Source organism: Amphiura filiformis, chromosome 13 (assembly GCF_039555335.1).
Source record: "Amphiura filiformis chromosome 13, Afil_fr2py, whole genome shotgun sequence".
Lineage (NCBI taxonomy): Eukaryota > Metazoa > Echinodermata > Ophiuroidea > Amphilepidida > Amphiuridae > Amphiura > Amphiura filiformis.
Window position 1 is genome coordinate 40,903,280 of NC_092640.1, and position 23,470 is coordinate 40,926,749.

General features: G+C 35.6%; 2 protein-coding genes across 3 annotated transcripts in view; both read left to right on the plus strand.

Annotated features, from left to right (window-relative positions):
- The window catches only part of LOC140168354 (uncharacterized), a 116,593-nt gene that overhangs the window by 30,923 nt on the left and 62,200 nt on the right, over positions 1-23,470 (plus strand). The gene's annotated exons all lie outside the window — the stretch shown is intronic.
- Positions 1,872-22,435, plus strand: LOC140168353 (uncharacterized). 2 transcript variants are annotated; one of them, XM_072191725.1, is made up of 4 exons: positions 1,872-2,110; positions 11,441-11,500; positions 17,918-18,078; positions 21,408-22,435. In XM_072191725.1, the coding sequence occupies exons 1-4, from the start codon at positions 2,038-2,040 to the stop codon at positions 21,417-21,419; spliced, it is 306 nt and encodes a 101-aa protein (XP_072047826.1). In that variant the 5' UTR covers positions 1,872-2,037; the 3' UTR covers positions 21,420-22,435. The 2 variants fall into 2 exon arrangements, with proteins under 2 accessions (XP_072047826.1, XP_072047825.1); XM_072191724.1 differs by having other exon boundaries at positions 1,891-2,110; positions 11,441-11,632.

A 23,470-nucleotide genomic window follows, 5' to 3' on the forward strand; every position in this document is an offset into this window, starting at 1 on the left:
TTTTTTCAAAAGTCACTCTCCAGCAATGAAGATGTTACAAGTGGACTTTTATACATACTGGATTTCAATCAATGTGTTACAGACTCAAATCATGGACTTGGGTTGATTCTTTCATACATGCTATTTTTCACATGCTCAATAGACACAGAGGATGAATTTGAGTTGTTCTTTCAAAAATATGACAGGCCTATGTATAGCAACACTTTCCCATGCTTAACTCAATTTGGCCAAAGTATGGACTTGGGTGGCTTTTGTATTCATATATTCAATTGTTAAAAGATAAGAGAAATAAATGTTAAAAACAATCATGAGTTGTGTATGTCAACTTTTATGATAAAAATACTGTTTAATAACACCGAAATAAAGGTATATTACCAAGGCATGAACCCCATATATCATCCCTCCAAACATCATAATAGTCGGCCTATTATCGTGAGAATATTCCAATCAGAGCATATTGATCGCGATATTGAACACTTTATTGTGACATTAATATCATTGTTTAAATATTTTAAGCTTTTTTCATGACACGGATTTACAAATTTTACAACACGGATTACAACACGGAAAATGGATTTTAGAAAACGGTAAACTTCGGACTCTACACATACTTTACAACATAAAGGCCTTTTTTCAAGCTGAGCAGCAATCCCGGAAGAGGACAAAATGGTGGGGGAAGCAATTTCGGGCTAATATTATGGACTTGTGGGGCTCATTTCATATCAGGAGGAGCAAGTTTTCAAATCTTTTAGTTGCATAATGTGGTCGCAGATATTGTCAGCGGAGTAGTCACACAATATTATCAGACCCTACTTGTATTCGCCTTTTTCAGATGCAATTGGTGGTCTCTATTTATCAATTAAATAAAATAGCTGAGTTGCAATTTTGGAAATATTACTTGGTAAATCTTCGACGGGGTATATACAAAATATAGCATTGTTTACAGACGTCAAATTAGTTGCCAAATATTTTACTCAGAGATATTAACACATGATGCAGTCATGTCTACAGTAGAATTCATATCGACCTTTGCAGGACTTAAACCCCATTAAAAGCTATTAAACCAAGATAACACTCATTGAAACAGCTCAACTGATTAAATCGGATCTTCTCTGGTTGTGCACATGTGTCTGTTCTACATGCGCGACATCGCAATAAAGCTGGTATTATAGCTTCAGTTGGGTAACCGATTATAAAGGAAACGGAAGGAAACAATGGTATGTGGACCTTTGTTTACGAAATGAGACAATGCCCTGCTTTTTGTTAACCAGCATTCTTAAAAATGAGCAACATAATGATTGTTGACTTAACACGGGTTGGAAATAATTTCTTCATATTTTTGGTGTTATCTGTCGTTTACATATCCTTCCTAAAACACAAAAGTGCGACCCTCTCCAAACACCTAAATTAGCTAAAAATTTAGGACATGTTACAAAACTATATTTTCTAGAATTTCATAGAATACTTTAAATGTAGCTTGTACCGTTTTTTTTTTTTTTTTTTCAGAACGGAGCGGTCCGTTACCAATATAGTTCAATATTTTCGGTCAAATCTCCATTCAATTAACACGGGAAGTTAGCTAGCTATGAGCTAGCTATGCTTTGCCCTCACTCATATTCTACGAAAGTGCAACCCCTTCTGAACATCTAACCTAGCTGTAATTTTTGGTCATGTTAGAGAAATATATTTGCTAGAAGTTTGGAGAATACTTTAAATATTGGCTGATTATTTTTCACACAGTGATGTTAACTAGTCAAGTGCCCATTCTTCCAACATACATCATTTGTAGAGGTCACGCGTCTATGGTGAGAGCACTGTGTATTGTGTATAGGAAAACGGACAGTAACTGCAGTATGATGTGATTTCACCGTGCAGCAGATGTTTTCGCGCCACGTACTCTTATAAATTTACGTCATATTATACTTCACACAGTATTTATCCGCCAATATTTACAGTGGCCTTAAAACGACAGCAGGGAAAATTCAGTTAAGAGCAATTGCTATCAACGAAGGACAGGAAAGAGTCGAACCTGTAACCATGAATAAGCTTATTATCATAGCGATTCTCACAGTCTTCGTGACACATGCCATGTTGACGGCAGAGGCATCAGGTAAGCCCAATAATTTGCTCTGGTATATAGATTTTAACCGTTTGCACAGTATTTTTTGGGACTTGCGTATTCAAAATGCAAATGTGTCCGCAATATGTATTTCTGGAGTGTAGTGGGGGGAAAGTTTGTGGGCGATACTTTATTGGGTTGTTAATAACGCTTTTTAAAGAAAGATTGTCGTGTCTTCAATAAAACATTAAAAACAAATCAGGTGGGCATCCGATTTGAACTGTGGACTAATAAATGAGATTATCAATGCAATCTTTAATAGCCTGTCGACCAACGTATGAAAACTGCAATACATCGATGCGTGAAAGCAGCATAGCGATACAATCGTCCTGCAAGCAAGGACAACATATTTACGAAAAATGAATTTGTGTGCAAATCAGATTCAGGTATTGGGTCTAAGCGGAAAATCACAATTATTGAATGTTATAAGTCACATTTATTGTAAGCGAAACTGACAGATTGAAGAACTGATTCAGAAAAAGACTGTATATACTCATACCGTAAACCCTCGTCTACAAGCACATAGAGAGTTTTTGATGAAAACTAAATTAATACGAAACAGCCGTGCATATGTCAATACAATAGATTGGTCTTACAAAAGTAATTTACTTGTTTATCAGTAATTTATTTCCTCAAACCCTATAATGTTAAAATTCTGTCGATGTCGCCTACATTAATTGTGACTGGACGCGGCGAATCAGCCGTAAAGTCGGCCCGGTCAATTTTGTTTTATTTCGTTTTTAGAAAATATATACCATAAGCTTTAAAATGGTATATCATTTGACTTCAAACGATATCCAAAAGCAGGGTTATGATTTGTTGAACTCTGTTCCTTCGACAAAATTGTATTTTTTATCGGTTCTACATGTGTCTCTTTTTCTACATTTCTGGTAATAAATACCCAACAGTCATAATTGGCGGTCATTTCAAATCATCTCCAAGCCAACTAGGTTCAGAAATATCCTCTTATTGTTCATTGTTGATTATACATACCTAGACAAAATGCGATGCTTTGTTATCTACAACTTGAACAGGATTTAGCCAAAGCAAACAAAGACAAGAACTATTCTATAGAAATAGGTAGAAGCTTATTATCCTTATCAGCAGTAGTATTATTGATTGATTTTAACAGCGTTTGATAAGATACTTGTCGCAACGAATTGATACACCTATGAATACGACCTTCACATACATTTTACACTTTAACTCAGAATACAATTTGCCGAGTTTACGGCTGATTCGCCGCGTCCACTCACAATTTAGCTTTCATTAAAAGCACTCTATATGCTTGTAGACGAGGTTTTACGGTATTATGAACTTGACAACTTTTGGTTCTGAAAATGAATTTATTATTGTAGCATTGGTGTCACTTTATTGGGGGTTTCTTAAGGAAAGGGTATGAACTTTTGGACAGTATTTATTGTGGGACATTAGAGCACATCAGACATATCGAATTGCATTCTGAATACGAAGAATGTCCTTCTGATATCAAATAATTTTGATTTTTTGAAATTCGCAATGTAATACACATTTTATGGCAAATCATTAAAATTGATATTTTGATATTTAACAGTACTCGAAGTAAACTTTATAAATCTGATGATTTATACTTAAAGTGTATGTAGGTGGGATGAAAAGCCGATGATCAATTGAAAAATTTGACCTTTCGTATTGAAGATATGGATTTTTTTTCCAAAACACCAAAAAAATTAGGGCTTTTTGGGAAGAAAATCCATATCTTAAATATGAAAGGTCAAAATGTTCAATTGATCGTCGGCTTTTCCTCCCAGCTACATACACTTTTATTTGATATCAGATATACATGCTTCGTATTCAGAATGCAATTCGATACGTCTGAGGTGCTCTCATGTCCCCTAAAAAATACTGTCGAAACGCTCAAAACGCTCATTCCAGATCCCTTAAATAGACACAGACTAGTTTTACCAGTGGTAAAACTCTGAACCGGTAATCCACCGACCGGGGTTCAATCCCCGCTAAGTCCTGATTTTTTTATCCCTCAATATTTTCAGCTATGTCACGATTTCGGGGCAATTTAGTATGAGGTTTTCATTTCTAATATTTTTCCTCATAATACAATGAAAAACAAAAGCAATAGCATTACAAACCCTAATAAAACAAAGTCAAACATAAGAATAATTAAAAAAGAATAAAACTATATTTCTTTTATTTTTAATTGTATTATGAGGAAAATTATTAGAATTAAAAATAAGCATTTAAAAAAGTCATTCTTATGTTTGACTTTGTTTTATTAGGATATATAAATATATTTCTTTTGTTTTTCATTGTATTATGAGAAACATGAGAATTGAAAATGAGCATCTAGAAAAAGTTATTCTTATGTTTGACTTTGTTTTATTAGGATATGAAAAATATATTTCTTTTGTTTTTCATTGTATTATGAGGACAATTATGAGAATTCAAAATAAGCATCTAGAAAAAAGTCATTCTTATGTTTGACTTTGTTTTATTAGGATCTGTAGATATATTTCTTTTGTTTTTCATTATATTATGAGAAAAATTATGAGAATTGAAAATAAGCATCTAGAAAAAGTCATTCTTATGTTTGACTTTGTTTTATTAGGATCTGTAAATCCATTTCTTTTGTTTTTTATTGTATTATGAGGAAAATTATGAGAATTGAAAATAAGTATCTAGAAAAAAAGTCATTCTTATGTTTGACTATGTTTTATTAGGATATGTAAATATTTTTCTTTTGTTTTTCATTGTATTATGAGGAAAATTATGAGAATTGAAAATAAGCATCTAGAAAAAAGTCATTCTTATGTTTGACTTTGTTTTATTAGAAAATGTAAAAATATTTCTTTTGTTGTTCATTGTACTATGAGGAAAATTATGAGAATTTAGATTTACAAACCCCTTATAAAACAAAGTCAAACATACGAATAACTTCTTTCTAGAAAAAAGTCATTCTTATGTTTGACTTTATTTTATTAGGATATATTTCTTTTGTTGTTCATTGTATTATGAGGAAAACTATGAGAATTTAGATTGACAAACCCCTTATAAAACAAAGTCAAACATACGAATAACATCTTTCTGGATGACTATTTTCAATTCTCACAATTTTCCTAATAATACAATGAAAAACAAAAGAAATATTTTACAGATCCTAATAAAACAAAAGTCAAACATAAGAATGACTTTTTAGATGTTATTTTCAATTCTCATAGTTTTTCCTCATAATACAATGAAAACAAAAGAAATATATTTACATTTCCTAATAAAGCAAAGTCAAACATAAGAATAATTAAAAAAGAATAACAAATATTTCTTCTGTTTTTCATTGTATTATGAGAAAAATTATGAGAATTGAAAATAAGCATTCCAAAAAAAAGTTATTGTTATGTTTGACTTTATTTTATTAGGATTTGTAAATATATTTCTTTTGTTTTTAATTGTATTATGAGGAAAATTATTAGAATTGAAAATAAGCATCCAAAAAAGTCATCGTTATGTTTGACTTTGTTTTATTAGGATATGTAAATATATTTCTTTTGTTTTTCATTGTATTATGAGGACAATTATGAGAATTGAAAATGAGCATCTAGACAAAGTTATTCTTATTTTTGACTTTGTTTTATTAGGGTTTGAAAATCTATTTCTTTTGTTTTACATTGTATTATGAGGAAAATTATTAGAATTGAAAATAAGCATCTAAAAAGTCATTCTCATGTTTGACTTTGTTTTATAAGGATCTGTGATATATTTCTTTTGTTTTTTATTGTATTATGAGGAAAATTATGAGAATTGAAAATGAGCATCTAGAAAAAAGTCATTCTTATGTTTGACTTTGTTTTATTAGGATCTGTAAATCCATTTCTTTTGTTTTTTATTGTATTATGAGGAAAATTATGAGAATGGAAAATAAGCATTAAAAAGAAGAATTTAGAAATTCTTATGTTTGACTTTGTTTTATTAGGGTTTGTAAATCTGAAAAAAATTATGAGAATTACAAATTTATTGAAAAGATAGAATCTTTATATTAAGTTTTGTATTTTGTCTTTTACTTTATCCCGCATTATACGGTATATTGTTTAGTGTCTCAAATGAGTATGAGGTATTAGGGTTTCTTTTCAAAACATGTCCGGTTTTTTTCCGACCCTATATCGTGCCGTATCTAAATATTTTCATATGTCAATTTGCTCGAGCCCCAAACGCGTTATTTAAATAATTATTTTTCGAGCATGCATCGTTTATTTCGTATCCTCACATATATTAATTTGTGTCTCGCGCAGTCTTACGCCCTGCTAGGGTGAAGCATATAGGCCGTCTCCTTCTTCATTATTCTTTTATTAAACAGCTTGAAGTGGATTTAGCGCCTTTTGGAAACAAAATATCCAATAACCGTGGATTTAGCGCCTTTTGGAAACAAAATATTAAATGATATTCAAAATAATTTGTAATATTAAACAAAATACACACAAATATTTTTTATAAAGCAAATTGCACTTTTTTCAACATAGGTAATGATATTTATTCACCGTAAGGTTGAAAATGTGAAAAAATTGTGCAAATAATTTTTTCAAAAAATTTACAAAGAAAATTCTGTCAAATCATTCCATTTTACACGTGTGTGTACAAGTTAAATTTCTAAACTTTTGGGATCTAAACTTTGATCATTAGTTGCCTCGTCAACAGGAGAATAGTCCTATGCAATTTTAGTCTTTAATGGCCTACTGAGCACAGTGATTGGTCGGATGGATTTAGCGCCTTTTGGAAACAAACTGAAATGGGGTTAGCGCCTTTTGGAAAAAAAATCAAATTTCTGGCCCACCCTGTAATGGGATTGAGCTCCTTTTGGAAAAAATAGTTTGATTCCGTGAAACTAATGGTGTAACATTATACATTGGTACCAATAACTCAATTTTTTCCAAAAGTGGATTTAGCGCCTTTTGGAACTGAAACGTGGTAGCAAGATGGCGGATCCGCACAAAGGCGAATGTACCTATTTTGCACAAAAGCATCTACATTTGGGCAAAATTAGGCTCAGATTGGGGTGAAAATCATTGCCAAAATACAATGATTTGGTGGTATCGCTATACCAAAAATAATCACAAATGCGTCCCAAAATTGTGGCACATACCACCAAACGGGGAGACCCACGCATGTTATAAAGCTACAGAAATCAACATTATTTGCCTTCTTTCATTATCAATGTTGTCCTTTATGTGACGGCACTGAATGAGACAGAATAATAATAACTAATTAGCCACGTAAGTCGACATCATTAAGCTATGATCATAATGATGAGTATTAAAAAACAACAACGTTGCAATTGGGACCTTTTTCTAGACTAAATCATCCAGTCCTTCAACATCTACGCACGGCCATCGGGTTGTGCTGGTGGTAATGCAACGTAAAGGATTGTGGGTAATATAAAAACGCCTGAACTCAGCATATTCAGGCTAAGGTTTTCCTGACGAAAAAGGTCGATATGATGATAAAACGCACCTGACATTTAAAATATAATTATAACAATTTTAACGACTTAATACTAACTTGTTTTCGGGTTGGGTGTAGCTAGACGCCATCTGTTTGGCTTCCGATAATCACATCATAAGGCCTTAAGGGGTGGGGTATGAACGTTTGGACAGTATTTATTGTGGGACATTAGAGCACATCAGACATATCGAATTGCATTCTGAATACGAAGAATGTCCTTCTGATATCAAATAATTTTGATTAATTGAAATTCACGATATAATACAAATTTTATGACAAATTATTAAAATTTGATATTTTTCACATTTTTGATATATAACAGTCCTCGAAGTAAATTTTATAAATCTAATGACATATTCTTAAAGTGTATGTAGCTGGGAGGAAAAGCCGAGGAAACTCGCCAACAAAAGAAAATCCGTCAATCAAAGAGACGGTTTGATCGTCCAAAACCTCGGCACGAGTATCATCAGTTTGGTTTTGACCGCCGTTACCAGCTGTAGTACCACTGCGGACCAATTTGATACGTAAAAAAGTAAAAGAGTAAACGACGATGCCCTTCAAGAAAATGGCGTCACTAGTATCTTCCGACATGATGAATAGACTGCAACAACATCAAGAGCAGTGGCGGCGCCAGGAATTTTTTTTTTTTTTGGTGCATTGAGGGAGGGGGGCAAAGTGAATTTCAGGGGGGCAAAATTGCAGCCAAAAGTGGAAATTTACGTGATTTGGGTTTTTTCCTCAAAAGTGAGGGGGGGGCAAATTGGGGGTACAAGAAAATTCCCCTTGTACCCCCCCCTGTAGCGCCGCCACTGATCAAGAGGCTTCGCTACGTGACGGAGTTAAACGAGCTGTTCAAGAGTTATAATCAAGATATGACTTCTATTCTCAGGAGCGACTTGACCACCTATGATAAAATGTTATTGTACCAGGACAATTTGAATAAGTTTTCATCTTTCTATGATAAAGCTAACACCCAATCGCCATCCGGAATCGCCATCAATATAACGAAACGTCGAGATAGTGAAGCCCGGTAATGAAGTAACTAAATAATGGTGGTATATGAGGATATTTATGAAAATAAGGAAATGCTCTGAGCATGTTTCAATAGATTAATTGGGTGAGGCAATGTACATTGATCAATATACCTTTTGTTTGAAGTAAATCGGACATACGGTTTTTATAATACATCTATTTATATTTTTTTGGTATCATATTGTTTTTATCAATAATCCATGTTGTTAATGAGCTAAAATGACTTTGTCAAATTGTTTCTAATATGTTCTAATGTATTATATAGTGACGCCGCCCTAATTTGCATAATTAATTAGCATATATGCAAATAAGCTCAATTATGCAAATTAGAGGGCTTCATTGTATAATACATTAGAACACTATTAGAAACACTTTGACCAAGTTTCAGAATACCAAGTTTTCAAAATAAAAGTACCCTGAACATTTATGCATTGATTTTTAGCAAAATATTGGCAAAAACTACATATTTATGAGCCTTTCCAGTCCTTTTAGCTCATTAACTATATTGATTATTAACAAAACAATAGATTTAGTGTAAATTTCTCAACATTGGTGCTGCCTGCCCTCCCCCACCCAGTTGAAAGGCCCCCTCGTCGCCGTTCATTAGACTCTCTTTCATGGTTGGTCGTGATTTCCTCCGGATCCAGATAGACTCCCTTATCCATCTGGTGTTTCTCGTGTCGTCCGTAGCTAGAATTTTTGGATTGTCCCAGTTGATAAGGTGGTTTTCTTTACTGGCATGTTCTGCAATTGAGGATTTCATTTCAATTGACTGCGAATCCTTCCGTGTCGCCCTGGTGTAATTTTGGGCCATCATTTTTTCCGATTCAACTCTGTGCTCTTTTTTTTTTTCGAGTACCGAACCGGCGACCCGTTTCGCCTACATACGTTTTGGGGCAATTATAACAAGGGATTTCATAAATGACGCCGGCTTTGTCGTCCATGTCTACCTTGTCCTTCGGATGTACTAAGAGCCGTCTTAAACTAGTATGTGGTTTAACAGAAGACGCGATGTTGTGTGTGCGTAAAATTCGCTGAACACGTTCAGTTACCCCCTCAATATAAGGGAGCGTAACATTTGCCCTAGTTTTGTCCTCAGTTGTCTTGCTAGCGGTCTTTTTCTTAGGTTGTTCTTTTTCCTTCTTAACCTTATCAATGGCCCAATTAGGGTAGCCACATGTGTTAAGGGCTTTCTTTATGTGGTCTTCTTCATTTTTCTTGTCCTCCTGTTCTGTTACAATTTTATCTTTTCTGTCCAACAAAGTTCTCACAACCCCTAGTTTATGATGTAATGGGTGGGCAGAATTAAAATTCAGATATGGTACTGATCTGAGAAACACCAGATGGATAAGGAAGTCTATCTGGATCCGGAGGAAATCACGACCAACCATGAAAGAGAGTCTAATGAACGGCGACGAGGGGGCCTTCCAACTGAGTCACGTCTATGACCAATTGATCTTGAGGGCGTCATCATCTTACGATGACGTCATACCATCCAACAAGGGATCAATTGGCATATACCATTGAGAAAGGCAACAGACAGGATTATTGCCGAAACTGTATGGAAAACGTGAGTTTTTTCTTGGAATTTTTACTATGAAAAGGGACAGTAAAAGCTAACATTTTATGGAAAATAAATAATAATCTGTTTTTACAGAAATGTTATAATATGGCTTATCCATTATTTACTTCACATACCTATGATATTTTCCACCATAACATTGATATACAATCAATTTACATGGATCATTTAGGAATCAAATGCATTTTTACAGTGGCTTTAGTCCATTAAACATGAAAAGTGAATGTGGAGCTGCATGGTCCCCCAATCGATTTGAAATTTAAGGAAATCCCATAGAAAAATTCCCGAAAAACGGCCTGTGCCCATCCAATAGGACCCGGTGCCCCGCCCCCCCCAAACATATAAAATCCGAATTTTTGTTAGTTTTTGATTTCAAAACGCACGGTTGTTTGTCAAGATACGTACGCTTAATGCTATCATGTTCTTTCAACACATCTATTCAAGTGCATGCCTTACAATTGGTTACCAAAAAATTACGGGAGATATTCATCATATTCTGCCCCGGTATCCAAAGATTTATCGTCTGAATATCAGAGAGTAGATACGCTAGTGCTCAACTCGGCTGCCCAATTGCCCTAGCCCACCTGAAAAGGACAAGAGCGCGAACGGTTACTTCAAATTATCTCATTGACACCATCGTTTAGGAATTCTATAGACCACTTGACATGTGACGTCATTGCCCGGCAGTATGCGCACGCATTATGGCACTTTCCATTGTTCTTTGCCCTGCAGTGTGCGTGCGCATCGTAGTTTGCTCAGGGCATGTGTATTTTAAATCTCCCACCACATTTCATATACAAGAAAGCCATTGAACAGTGAAGCGGTTCGTTCGAGCATATCAAAAGACCAATCCCTCGCCTTTGTTGATAAACATTGATGTCAAGTGGTCTATAGACACGGCGAGACACTGCTTATTTTATTGTCCCCTCAACAATGTAGGATTTTTATTCTGTTTGGCCGTTACTAATATTAGGGTATAGTTATCATTGAATAGGAGAGAATAGAAATGTCAACTATATTTTGTATTATTGTTATCGGCGGCGTGATAATAGATACACGTGTATTGATTTAGTTTCCTTGCCAGTATAATATAATTGTTTACCTGACGTTGTCGCTGTGCCCCCCCCTCTCCCCCAAATAGAATAACACGCTACGCCACTGAAGTCCACGGTACAAACCTTCCACTAATTGAATGGTGCATATTTATTTTCTTGATTTTGCAGATTGTGAAGTCCAAGGTGTTGTTTATTCTAACGGCGATCCTATCCCGTCCGATAATCCATGTGAGTTCAATTGTGTTTGTCAAGCTGGACAAAAAATGTGTGCCGTTATGTCTTGCCAACCGGCACCAGATATGAACTGTGTGTCGATACCAATAGACGGTGAATGCTGTCCATCAACATATAATTGTCCAGGTAATTGTGTAATTGTATAGATGAGTTGACCTCAATGTTTGCGGGAGTTTTAAAAACACGAGCCCTGAGCATAATATGATGCGCACGCATACTGTCAGGCAAAAAACAATGGAAATTGTGATGATGCGTACGCATACTGTCAGGCATTGACATCAGAAGTCAACTCATCTATAGTTAGATACTTGTTCTATAATTGCGTTACCCTCGTATATGCTTTCACTTATTCACTGTATTGGTTTTGCTTTTCCAAAATTTGTACCCGGTACTTCACACCAGTACCATGGTTCTCATTTATTAAAACTTGTGGTTAATAACAGCCATTATTTTTTCAAGATGGAAGCGATTGCTTTTCCAAAGGTAAAATATCTGTTAGGTATTACCCCTCCCCACATAAGTAAGACAAGAGTTAAGTATCCATACTTATTTCACATATTGTCCACCATAACATTGACATACGAGGGTCATTCAAAAGTTCTACCTGTTGGGTCATAACTTTTGTTTTGTTAAAGGTAGCTACTTAAAATTTGCATACATATAGTTCGTAATGTCACCTTCAGGGGGTGAAAAAAATCATGTCAAGACCATTTTCAGAGTTTTGTAAGTGACCTGAAAAACACAGTAAGATATGGTACACCGGAAACGGTGACGCATCTTTGGATAAAGCACTTGAAAACTTGCGTGCAGCTAATGTACAAACTTCCCTCTTTATACAAAAAAATCGTATTAGTAACAATATAAATTTTGAATGAATATACACCTTACAGTCCAAAACATCATCTGTGACTGAAAAAGTAAAATTTTGATGTACAGAAATTACCCAGAATTCCGATGTTTGGAGGGATATCCTTTAACATCTTAGGTAATGATAATCAGCACTGGGTCCATCCCTACAGCCTGACTTTTCTAGCTGCGCTTTTAGATAAAATACAAAAGTTAAAGCTACTATAACAAATTTTACAGTCAAAAAAGTAAATTTAATTCCCTTTGTGATCTACTGTGGTATTTTATTCCAAAGAAAGCGACATAATGCCTCAATTTTACACCATGTTTTATTAAAGTCAATATCTTCATAAACTGTGTTTGTGGTCATTTATACTAATTTTATTACACTGGCTATTTGTTCTATTAGTTTTGTGCTTATTAATGTCCATCATTTTCAGTTTGTGGCAACCTTTTAACCATTACATATAAATTTATGATTATTCTTGTGTTTTATACAGTTTTTACTGTATAACATGACCAAATGGAATAATTATGGTATCTTCAACACACTGTACTTGAGACGCCTTTGTAAATATTGTACATTTTTTGACCGTTTCCGGTGTACCATATCTTACTGTGTTTTTCAGGTCACCAACAAAAATCTGAAAATGTTCTTGACACGATGTTTTCACCACCTGTAGGTGACATTACAAACTTATATGTATGCAAATTTTCAAGTAACTACCTTTAACAAAACAAAAGTAATGACCCAACAGGTAGCACTTTTTGAATGACCCTCGTACAATATGGTATATTTTACCAATGGAGGATGTAGGGATCAAATGCATTTTTACTGTGGTCATGAACGGAAAATGGGGATAAGGATGGTCCACTGTAAAACACAGTAGCGTATCCAGCGGGGGGGGGGGGGCGGTGGCAGAGTGCCCCTGTTACAGAAAATGAAAGAGAAAAGTGCCCCTCTGACAAAAAAACGAAAGAGAAAATCAGGGGGGAAAAGGAAAAGAAAAGAAAGGGCAAGAAGCACGTTTTCCACCAAAATTCACACAGATCATGATCATGGGCAAAAATAGTGTAAACATACACTTGTGGGATAGGCTTTTACGACGGGAGTTCATAACATTTGGTAAGTTTAGAACTGTCAAGCTTTCGTCAGGAGTAGCCTTGACTTCTTCAGGACAAAGTACCTAAGAATGTGACATGTAGGCCGCCACTTGCCTACCGGTGGCTCTGAAAAGAGCCATTCACTGAAACCTGCCCCTTGTCAGAGAGAACATGCAGACCTCGCATATCTGCTAGTGCTCTCTTATCGGCTTTGGTGGCTTTTCAGAGTCACCAAACCTTTTACTACTCCTGACGACAGCTTGACAGTTCTAAACTTGGCCGACGGCGAAGCCGCTAAATCTTGCCAATTTTTATTTATACAAAGTTCTGCCCGCTACGCGCGAACATTGTCCCAATAAATCCTTTTTAAGAAGCTCAAGTATTAATAATAGCAATTTTATTTCTCAATCAGACAAGCTAACTTTAGTTGTTGTTTTTAACATGACACCAATTTTTGAGTTTTGATCGCGCATTCATTCATTCATATTTATTTGGCAAAAAGCGACAGAAAATTGTACAATCAAACATACAAAAATTAACACACTGAAAAGCTGCACACCAAAAAAACACCAAAATGCCGAATTGCCAGGATGACCCATAAAGTCTAGCTTCCTGTGTAGACTTTTTTCAATGGGGTCCCACAAAAAGAACAAAAAGATGTCTGGGAGCGTGCAAAACATCAGACAAAACAAAGGCAGGGACCTAAGGCGAAAGCTGCACAAATTCAGCAGACTCATGGGTCATAACAATTCTAGCCAGGTATTTTTACATAGCATGTTTATAAGTACATTTGTCCAGAATGGATTTGATATGTGAAGGTAGGTTATTCCAATCAAGAGTTGCTTGGTAGAAAAAGGATTTTTTGGTATTTGTCGTGTACTCTTTCTCATTTTCCGGCTACTTATGTTCAAGCTTCTTTGTGTCCCATATGCTTCAACTGTTACACGTTATTTGTTGCGTTATTTTGCGCGCTTCGATCGTGTCTTGCCATGTAAATAACAATATATATAATTGAAATCGAGTGCCTGTTCCCCGACATGAAATCCTGCGCAAGCCACTGAAAACATATGTTAAGCCATCTTAATTCTTTAATCATGTTAATAATTTGTCTCAAAGTCGTTGCGAAGTTGAAAACCTAATGCCGAATGCGAGTTTTTTTAAAGGATTGTTTTCTTGTAATTGTTTTTATCTGTCGAACGAGCTTAGTGACACGAATAGACCAACTTTCGTCTCTCAATGCTCAAGGAAGTTTCACTGTGGAATAAGATCAATACTTTTTATTGAGATTTACGATTTAGGGTATTTTCACGTAGGACGATGTCAGACGTTAGATTTTTGTGTGTTGGATTTGGAAAAAAAAAACCCGAGGAAAAATGAAATTTACTTAATCCAGAGAGAATAACGCACAAAAAGCGGGCAATTTTATTAATGTGCGACTGGGCTTTGAGACAAACTATTGAATTAAAGCCATAATGTGTGATTTGCTCCACAGCAACGCCATCAATTTTTTTCGAATTTCTACTTTTTGCACCATTGTAATGGCCATTAGTGTACATAAATGCCCTGTGAAAGACTAAGCCTGAAGTGCTTTAATTACAGTAAAATTCAACATTTATAAGAAAACCGGGTCGCCCGGTTTTATTTTGTGATCACCGATCCGAGCTGAATAAATACATCGCCTGCTTGTGTATTAAATCATCATAATCAGTGGCGTACCGTATAAACTGTATGCATATCGCCATTCGTAGTATGTCTTGTTTGTACATCCTATCAGCTGCGCGTGTAGCTCCGCCAATCATGATAAACAATACGATTGGCGAGATTATACACGCATTGTAGGCGTTGTACGTCGACTTGACGCATAAACTGTGTGTATATCGCTATTCGTCTTATACGTCTTGCTTGAATCCCATCAGCTGCATAAAACTCCCGTTAATTATGATAATAATAATCGGCGAGCTAAATACCCGCATTGTAGGCGCTGGAATGAAATAGCAATTTTCTTCGTTTTACCTCATTTGTTTGGCTCGAAATTAAAAGGGGACAATGCGATCAGTAGCTATCAGTGAAAACTAACATTTAAATAGGAATCTATTTTTTATGCAAATCACACATTATTGCTTTAACGGGTTAGGCAATTTTAAATCGATTTGCGAAAAGTTTTTTGATACGTTCATTGATTTCTCAAAAAGTAAAAATCGCAGTTTAACAAATAACGGTTCAAATGAAAGCCATTATTGGGGGCTAATTGTTGTATCACTATGAAAGGCCTGACAGCAATATAAACATTTGTTTCGGTGACCCAAGTTCATGGTCATTTCCGCCCACGCACTTTTTTACAGATGGCCTGGAATTTCATAATTTTCAGCGATTGCCCGAAAAAGGTGGTATGTTTTTGAAAAGCGTTTCCTCTTGGAATGTAGATAGTTATTGTTGCTCTTACTCTTCGCGATTTTAACTTATACACTCTTTAGCCGACAATTTTCAATGCATTTTACATACTAGAAATGTCGCTTGCATAAATACCGATATTTTTAACAGTATCGTTTTTGTTAACCAAAATACCATCCACATTAGTTCCCAAGACTTTGATGAAAACATAGATACCAAATCGGACTGCAGGTGATGAACAGATTTTAAAAGAACCAGCGTAGGCCCTCTCAAAATGTACTTTTTTAATATATCACGTTGTGATAAAAACGACTGCTTTTTCCTTGTTTTTTTATAACAAGGAAAAGCTTTACTTACCTCAAACTTCTCCCGTAGTGTTGTCTTAATGTCCGATGCTGGTTGGTATTATTCCGATTAAGCGATTTCCATGATTTAGGCCTACTTAGCCTACATTTGACCAAATATTTGCCCACACAATGTATGATATATTCCAAAAATGGCGCTGTATTCGGTGTCACATTAACGACAAGGTTATACTGAGATGCGAGAGACTTTCTGACACTATATTCACGGTTTTTCTACTAGCTATTCAAACCTATGACAAATTTGGCTGGTTTGCGATGTTCAATACCATTTTCACCCTGATGTGGCAGTGACGTCACGTCAGTACTGTACGAATTTTATTAGGTGCAGCCTCATTCGCTAGAGTTCGATCAAAGCGCTGGTGTACATACCCACGCGCTTAAAGACGCCGCATAGATGCGAGAGCGAAACAGCCGTTTCCACGCGTTGACGTCACTGCCACATCGGGGAAAATGGTATAGGTAATAGATGACTATGAAACCTCAAACTCGCCCCTCGATAAAGGTTGCCAATTGAAGCAGGCCTCAGTTTAGCGAACTTTGCCTGTTTAATGCGATGCGAGTGCAAGCGCCGCCCGGACTGTGAATGTTTCTGCATACCGAATATGGGTTTAGGTTAGGCCTATATCATGGCCTCTAGGCCCTATGATTTATTTTTTTTAAAGAAAGCCTAATCCCGGAGCCTATTCAATTGAGAAGGGACTGGATTTTCTCATAATAATATAAAAAATAATACTTGTCGTCCATAACAAGAAGGAATGCCTCGCGATTTTTTTGATATCCAGCCATAGTATTATAATTGATTACACTGAACATGAAGCTATATCTTTACTAGCTTCATGCACAGAACATTTGCAGACCCGGCCTTCTACATGTAGTGAGTACCACATTAGATTGTGTTTACAAGAAATAATAAGCGCTGCCTCCTCGAAGTTTCTTATGCCAGCAGCTTTGATGATCAAATATTATCTACAACCAAGCACCTGTTTTCAAGGTCTTTCTTTTATCTCAAAAGAAAGGATTAGAATTATCAGAATGCCGTCCCTGACCTGTTTCCACACATTATTAATGAGTCGGTAAGGGAACGTGCTACCATTATACTTCAGCGAATACGTGGCCACTACACAGTTCAATGGCCTTATTGTGAGCTAGCGGGCGTTTTAAAAGCACGGTCCCTGAACACAACATGACTGCGTGGGCATATTTCCGGGCAAGGAACAATAGAGACAAATTGCCTGGCAACGATGTCACATGTAATCCCAGTCTATAGTGTAATCAGGCTGGTGGTCATTATAGTACGATCAGTTCAATGGGATTTTTAATGTATTTTCTCAAATTAAAAGAACCATTTTAGCACCATTAATTTGTAAGTTACACAGCTGAAGTTGTGAAAGGGTTGAAAGACTACAATATTACGGCATAAACAAGAATTTGTTTGTTTGTTATTTATTCCTATAGGCCCATCCCTTAAGATGGCCTTTAATATGCCTTGCAACAGATACTAAAAAATCTTTTAATTAAGCATCGGACATTTTAACACGAAACTCATAACTCAAAACTTTGAAATGTGTGACTCGAAACTGGAAGAAAAGTAACACACTGTTGGGGAAGGATGAGAGGGGGGCACGAGGTTCTCACAAGTGCATAATGATATTATATAAATGCAACTAACGATATTCTTTTTGTTTTCATTTATATATCTGTGCAGATCTATGCCCGTCTGGTGAACCATGGCATCGGTGCTCTGGTGATCTCTGTGAAGGTAAAACCTGTCACGTTCCTGGTGCTACATGCGTACCTGACCAGTGCGGAGGTTGCGACTCTTACTTCGTGCGACAAAATGGGACGAAAATCAAAAAATGCAATAAGGTACGGTATATCATAATATTATGCATATCCGCACAGTGTCATCGCCCCGATATCTTCATTGCAGAAATCGCCATGGTAGATTGAATCCACAGCCACGCATGGCCATTATGTATCGACCTGTTTAATAGTTTTTGAGTCGCATAATAGGCCGAAGGACATCTGACTAAGGCTACTGACAATAGCCCCGATTAGCTCGGTGACTGACCTCGCTGTGTGTCAGTCGAGCATGGTAGCCATAGGTCATATTCTTTTAGACTACCTTCACGATTGGCCTATACACTGCGCTATATAATTCGGCACATATAAATCAGAATTATTGCGGAATTATTGTCAGTTTTTGACTCACGACGCAAGCTACTGTCTCAAGACGCAAGCTAACGACTATCATATCTGTTCAAAATATATTTTCATGTGCAAGGAACCACATCTGGTTTCTTTATACGAAATCATTTACGGGGATATTCATCATTTTCTACACCGGTATCCAAAGATTTTCTTCTCATATCAAACTCGTGCATAGCAAATTCACGTGTATCGATCCCGGGTATTTATTTTAGTATCTCTGCTGATAAAGTAATTATAAGCAAGGCGATGTCGGTGTGATCCGTAGCCGCCGGGGGGGGGGGTCCACTATTTTACAAACGTACATGTAGATTTGCTTGATAGGAGATACGTCTGTTCTACGGGCCTGACAAATCTAGATTTTACGCTTAGGGACCGTTCACAAACACTTGTTGGGGGGCCTGATGCAAAAAGGGGTCCCTGAATTTTTTTTGCATCAGCCACCCCCTAACAAGTGTTTGTGAACGGTTCCTTAAAGGGATTTCTTAGCTGTTTGTCAACTGTTGAGGTTAGAAGACTAAAAAGCCTCCTTTTATAGATGAGGTGACATGTGTTTACATTTGATACGCCCTCTGTTGGTCTGTGATCAAAACTGTCAGGCAAAAAACACTATAGTTAGCTATAGTTTACATGGGAGAAGATGATTTTTATTCATTAACTTTGGTTTCAAAGCAAATAATACTAAAAATGGTATCAATCTTGTTTATAAATGCATCAAGCTATATACATAATATCACACAAAACTTCAAAGGTTTTTAAAAGTTGAGTTTTAAAGAGATTTATGTGGTCTGTCATAGACACTCCTATGTTATTTTGCCTGGTTTGAAACAACAGAGGGCAGTCTGAATGTAAACATGTGACATCATAGGTCACCTCATCTATATGAGCCGATTTTTCTTTCATATGACCGCACTACCTCCCCGCACTACTACATGTATATACGCTTGGTTTAGGTGCACATAAGGCCGTGTAAAATTAATATTTTGGTTCTCGTCCCTCCCTCCTCAATTTCTGGGATTTGTCAGATTTTTTTTTTTTTTTTTTTTAGATTTTTCAATTTTTTTAGACTTTGGAATGATTTATGAAATCTTCATACATATAAATAAGTTTATTAGAGAACAAGCATCACTTCCAAGTCTTTTTGTGGTACTCTAGGGGTTTTAATATCCCTCAGAATCTCACAATTGAAAAAAAGGGCCTCATCGTTTCCTCGAGCACTGTTGGAGAAGACCGAAAACTACTGACAATGCTAATTTTACATTGGAAAAAAAAAAAAAAAAAAAACACCTCCCTCCTCATCAATTCATGAAAATCCTCTGGACGAGAACCAAAACATTAATTTTATACGGCCTAATGTGGATTGTGCCACATTACATTCGAACGTCACCATGTTAAAGGAACATAACTTAAGGTCCGTGACCCGATCGACAGCATCATCCCCCCGATTTTTCTCATTGTTGATGAGTTTTTGGTATCATTTAATAGATTATATTTTTCTCATTACCATCCTGAAATTTGACGATCCAATTTGATGTATTTTCGGAGAAATCAAGAAACAAACAGGCTATACTGGTAGCCACCTTCGACATTCTGGGTAGGAAAAAATGATTCCGGGAATAAAAGCCGTTTTACTCCCATGCCAATTCGCGCGAACGGAAATAGGTCCGAATAATGAGGTGGCTATAATGATAAACGCTTAAAACAAAAATAAAGAAATACATAAGGGATGAAATAAATACAAAACAAGACCTTATCTGTCAAGTATGATACGAGGAATATGAAACAAAATATGAGAAAAAATGTCCCCACTATAAAATTAATTAATTAATTGATCAATTAATTAGAAATATTATTTAAAAAAACCCATTTTTTTTCATTAAAACAAATCCCAAAATAAAGATAAGTGTAAAATGTACGTGATGATAATAAATACAAAATTAAAAGGAAATGTATCAGGGTCAAATTAAAATAAAAAGAATGAGATATTTTGTCACAAGAATGATGAGCGTAGTGGTATGGCGAAGCACTCGACGGGAGTGTTATTTCTGGATGCCGGACCACAATGCAATTCATGCGTACCAACGTATTGGCTTGCTAATCGTGCTAATTATTCACTTTTACGCTGAAAATGTTCTCGTTTTCTCACATAGATGCATAAAGGGGACAATATTTGAAATTGTATGTAAGTTTGAAGACAATCCATATCCTAAACTGATAGGGTTACCCCCCTTTAAGCATAGTTGTCATCGTTTCAAGTACATGTAGGCCCTACTTGGTATGGTTATAATTTATCCGAATGTTTGCCCCACAGGAGTGTGTTTTGTGTAGCTTATGTTATCCTGAATGGTTGGTCGACCGTCTGTTCAGGCGGAAGCAAATTCATTAATCCACTTTATAGCTTACACAAAATCACCGATGAACTTGTAGGTGATAGAGTTTGATGACCTAGTGTGCTGTATAATTTAATGTCGTGACATTTGTATATTTACTAATATTAATGAGCTTATTTTGCGTATTTTGCCTGAAATTCCACTAATGCAATCTGATGCTTATACGCAAAAAGCAGCAAAGGGCGATTATGCCTTCCATCATCATCAACGAACGTTCGGACTTGGTATAATTAAAGACCGAATTAAAAAGACTAGTTTGCGTCTGACGTCATGACAAAGGCGCGCCGTGATTGGTTGCTGACCTGCGCAGTATGGCATTTTTGGTCTGGTTGACAGGACGGCATACGCAAGCTAGTCTTTTTAATTCGGTCTTCAATTATAATAGGGCAATAGATACTGATGACCTCTTATACTGAATAATAGTTCTGTGTCATGTTACATGCACATTATGCATATTCATGACCTTATTTGCAAGTCATATTTTTAGTTTATCATCGTATAGTAATTAATATTCACTTTCTACATTTTTTAATTTTCAAAATAGATAAGCGAAATTTCTCATTCAGCATGTTCAGTATGTTTCTTGTATCATTTCAGAATCGGAAGTAATGCTGCTGTGCCTTTGAAATGCGAACCAGAAACCGACAATGAACTCAAAGTATCCGTGAAGATGGTTATCTGCATGTGTAGATGATGACGTTTAATTTGCGTCATTATTCCAAAAATATACCATAAAATCATCGTAATTATGAATATTAAAAATGTGTTGCATGATTATAAGAATTTGCTACTTATGCGTTGATGACACTTTAGTTTACTGCTTGATTATTGTAGAATCATATAACAATAATAATAATAATAATAATAATAATAATAATAATTATTATAATAATAATAATAATATAGGTTTTCCTGGTCAATTTCACAACTTGTGCGTTTGATTTAATAAAAGTGTCATTCGTTTTCGCGCAAGATTGAATGATCGCAACGAATCCCGATTTCTTTTTCGCATTATGAGCAATCGATTTCATTTTAGTTCAATCAAATTAATGTATGATCAGAACAATTCATTATTGTGAATTCAATTTCGTTCTCGAATGTTTCAATTTCACCATTAGACGTCAAATTTAAAGAAATAGGCAATCAATTTCGCCAAAGATGCACGGGGGCCTGCGAAACGTCATGCTAATCCTATTTTCAATTTCATGCATTGGCAATCTATATTAGCGAAAAGAAATTCAATTTGAAATTATGTGCATTTTCAAGTATAGCCTACTGACATAGGCCTTTAGGCCCTACGTCTACGCTGTAGCAGAAAAAAAAAGTGAGTAGCCCTATGTAACACAGAATAAACACACAAATGTTTTCATGGGTAATGCTTGTTATGAGAAGTATACTTTAGGTACAGTCTGACAGTGTTCATTTATAAACACATTAATGCTTGCAAATACGAATACGAATGTAACATGTTTTAAACACACGAACGCATTAAAATATGTTTAAAACATCGCTTAACACGTTCGGGTGTTAGCAATATTAACACTTTAACATGTCAGTTAATCCAGTGGCGTAGCGTCATAGGGGCACGGGGGTGGCACGTGCCCCAAATCGATCTGAATTTTTTTTTTAAATGGCCGAAAAACGGCTTGTGCCCCCAATCAGACCCGTTGCCCCCCAATCATGGTCGGTGCCCCCCGAATAAAAATTAATAACATGTTATACTATAGGCCTATATATAGTAGGCCTACAGAATGAAATGGACACAATGAAATGGACACGAAATGGGTCTAATTAAACAGGTTGTGATGTGAAGGATATGTTTATAAGTCGACTGCAAAATATGCTTAGCTATTTAATTTCTGATTGTTGATTTGACTGTGTTCATTCAGTTTTTAGTCTTATACGATACATATTATACAATTAAAAATACGAAGATTTTAAAAAACCTATCGTAAGAAGAAGTAGCATTAACGTAAGGGAAGAGTTTCATTATATTTTTATAATTATGATTAACTACACTGAGCTTGATTGAACTATGGAACATACATCACTTTATGGTTTCTGAACTAAACCGGGAAAAATGCTTTTGAATATTATAATTAGTTATAATTCATTTTCTTTTTTACTAGGCCTATGCATACGGCAATTTATAAACATTACTTTAAAATATGTTTTCCCTTCACAATTAATATAGCAACGTGCTTGTTTGAACAATGTTGACGATACATGTAGGCCTATCTAATGTTCAATATAAACACGATAAATAGCATTTTTATATTTGAACCATTGTAAATCCTTCTGGATTTGATTCTGCACTTTGCGAATTCGATTGAACATTTTTCCATTTTGTTTCCGCATATATGAATTTGTATTTCCAAATAGGCTCTGAATTGAAGGCCACGTGAATTTGGCTGCACAATTTGCGAAATTTGCTGCACAATGTGCGAAATTGGGTGCACTATTTAGAATTTTGAATGCGTATTAATGAAACAGATTGCACATTTGCTCAATTGAATTCGAGAATGTAAGCGTTCATTCAATTTCGCGCGAAAAGGAATGAAACTTATACTAAACTGAACGCCCAAAGTTTGAAATTGGACGGGAAAACCTATAATAATAATAATAACACTGCTACTACTACCGGTCAATATCACAACACT

Excerpts from the sequence above, each read along its gene's own strand:
- LOC140168353 (XM_072191724.1), top strand. The coding sequence starts at position 2,038 with ATGAATAAGCTTATTATCATAGCGATTCTCACAGTCTTCGTGACACAT. Across the intron at positions 2,111-11,440 it reads GTTGACGGCAGAGGCATCAG|ATTGTGAAGTCCAAGGTGTT; the intron begins GTAAGCCCAATA and ends TTGATTTTGCAG. Across the intron at positions 11,633-17,917 it reads ATCAACATATAATTGTCCAG|ATCTATGCCCGTCTGGTGAA; the intron begins GTAATTGTGTAA and ends ATATCTGTGCAG.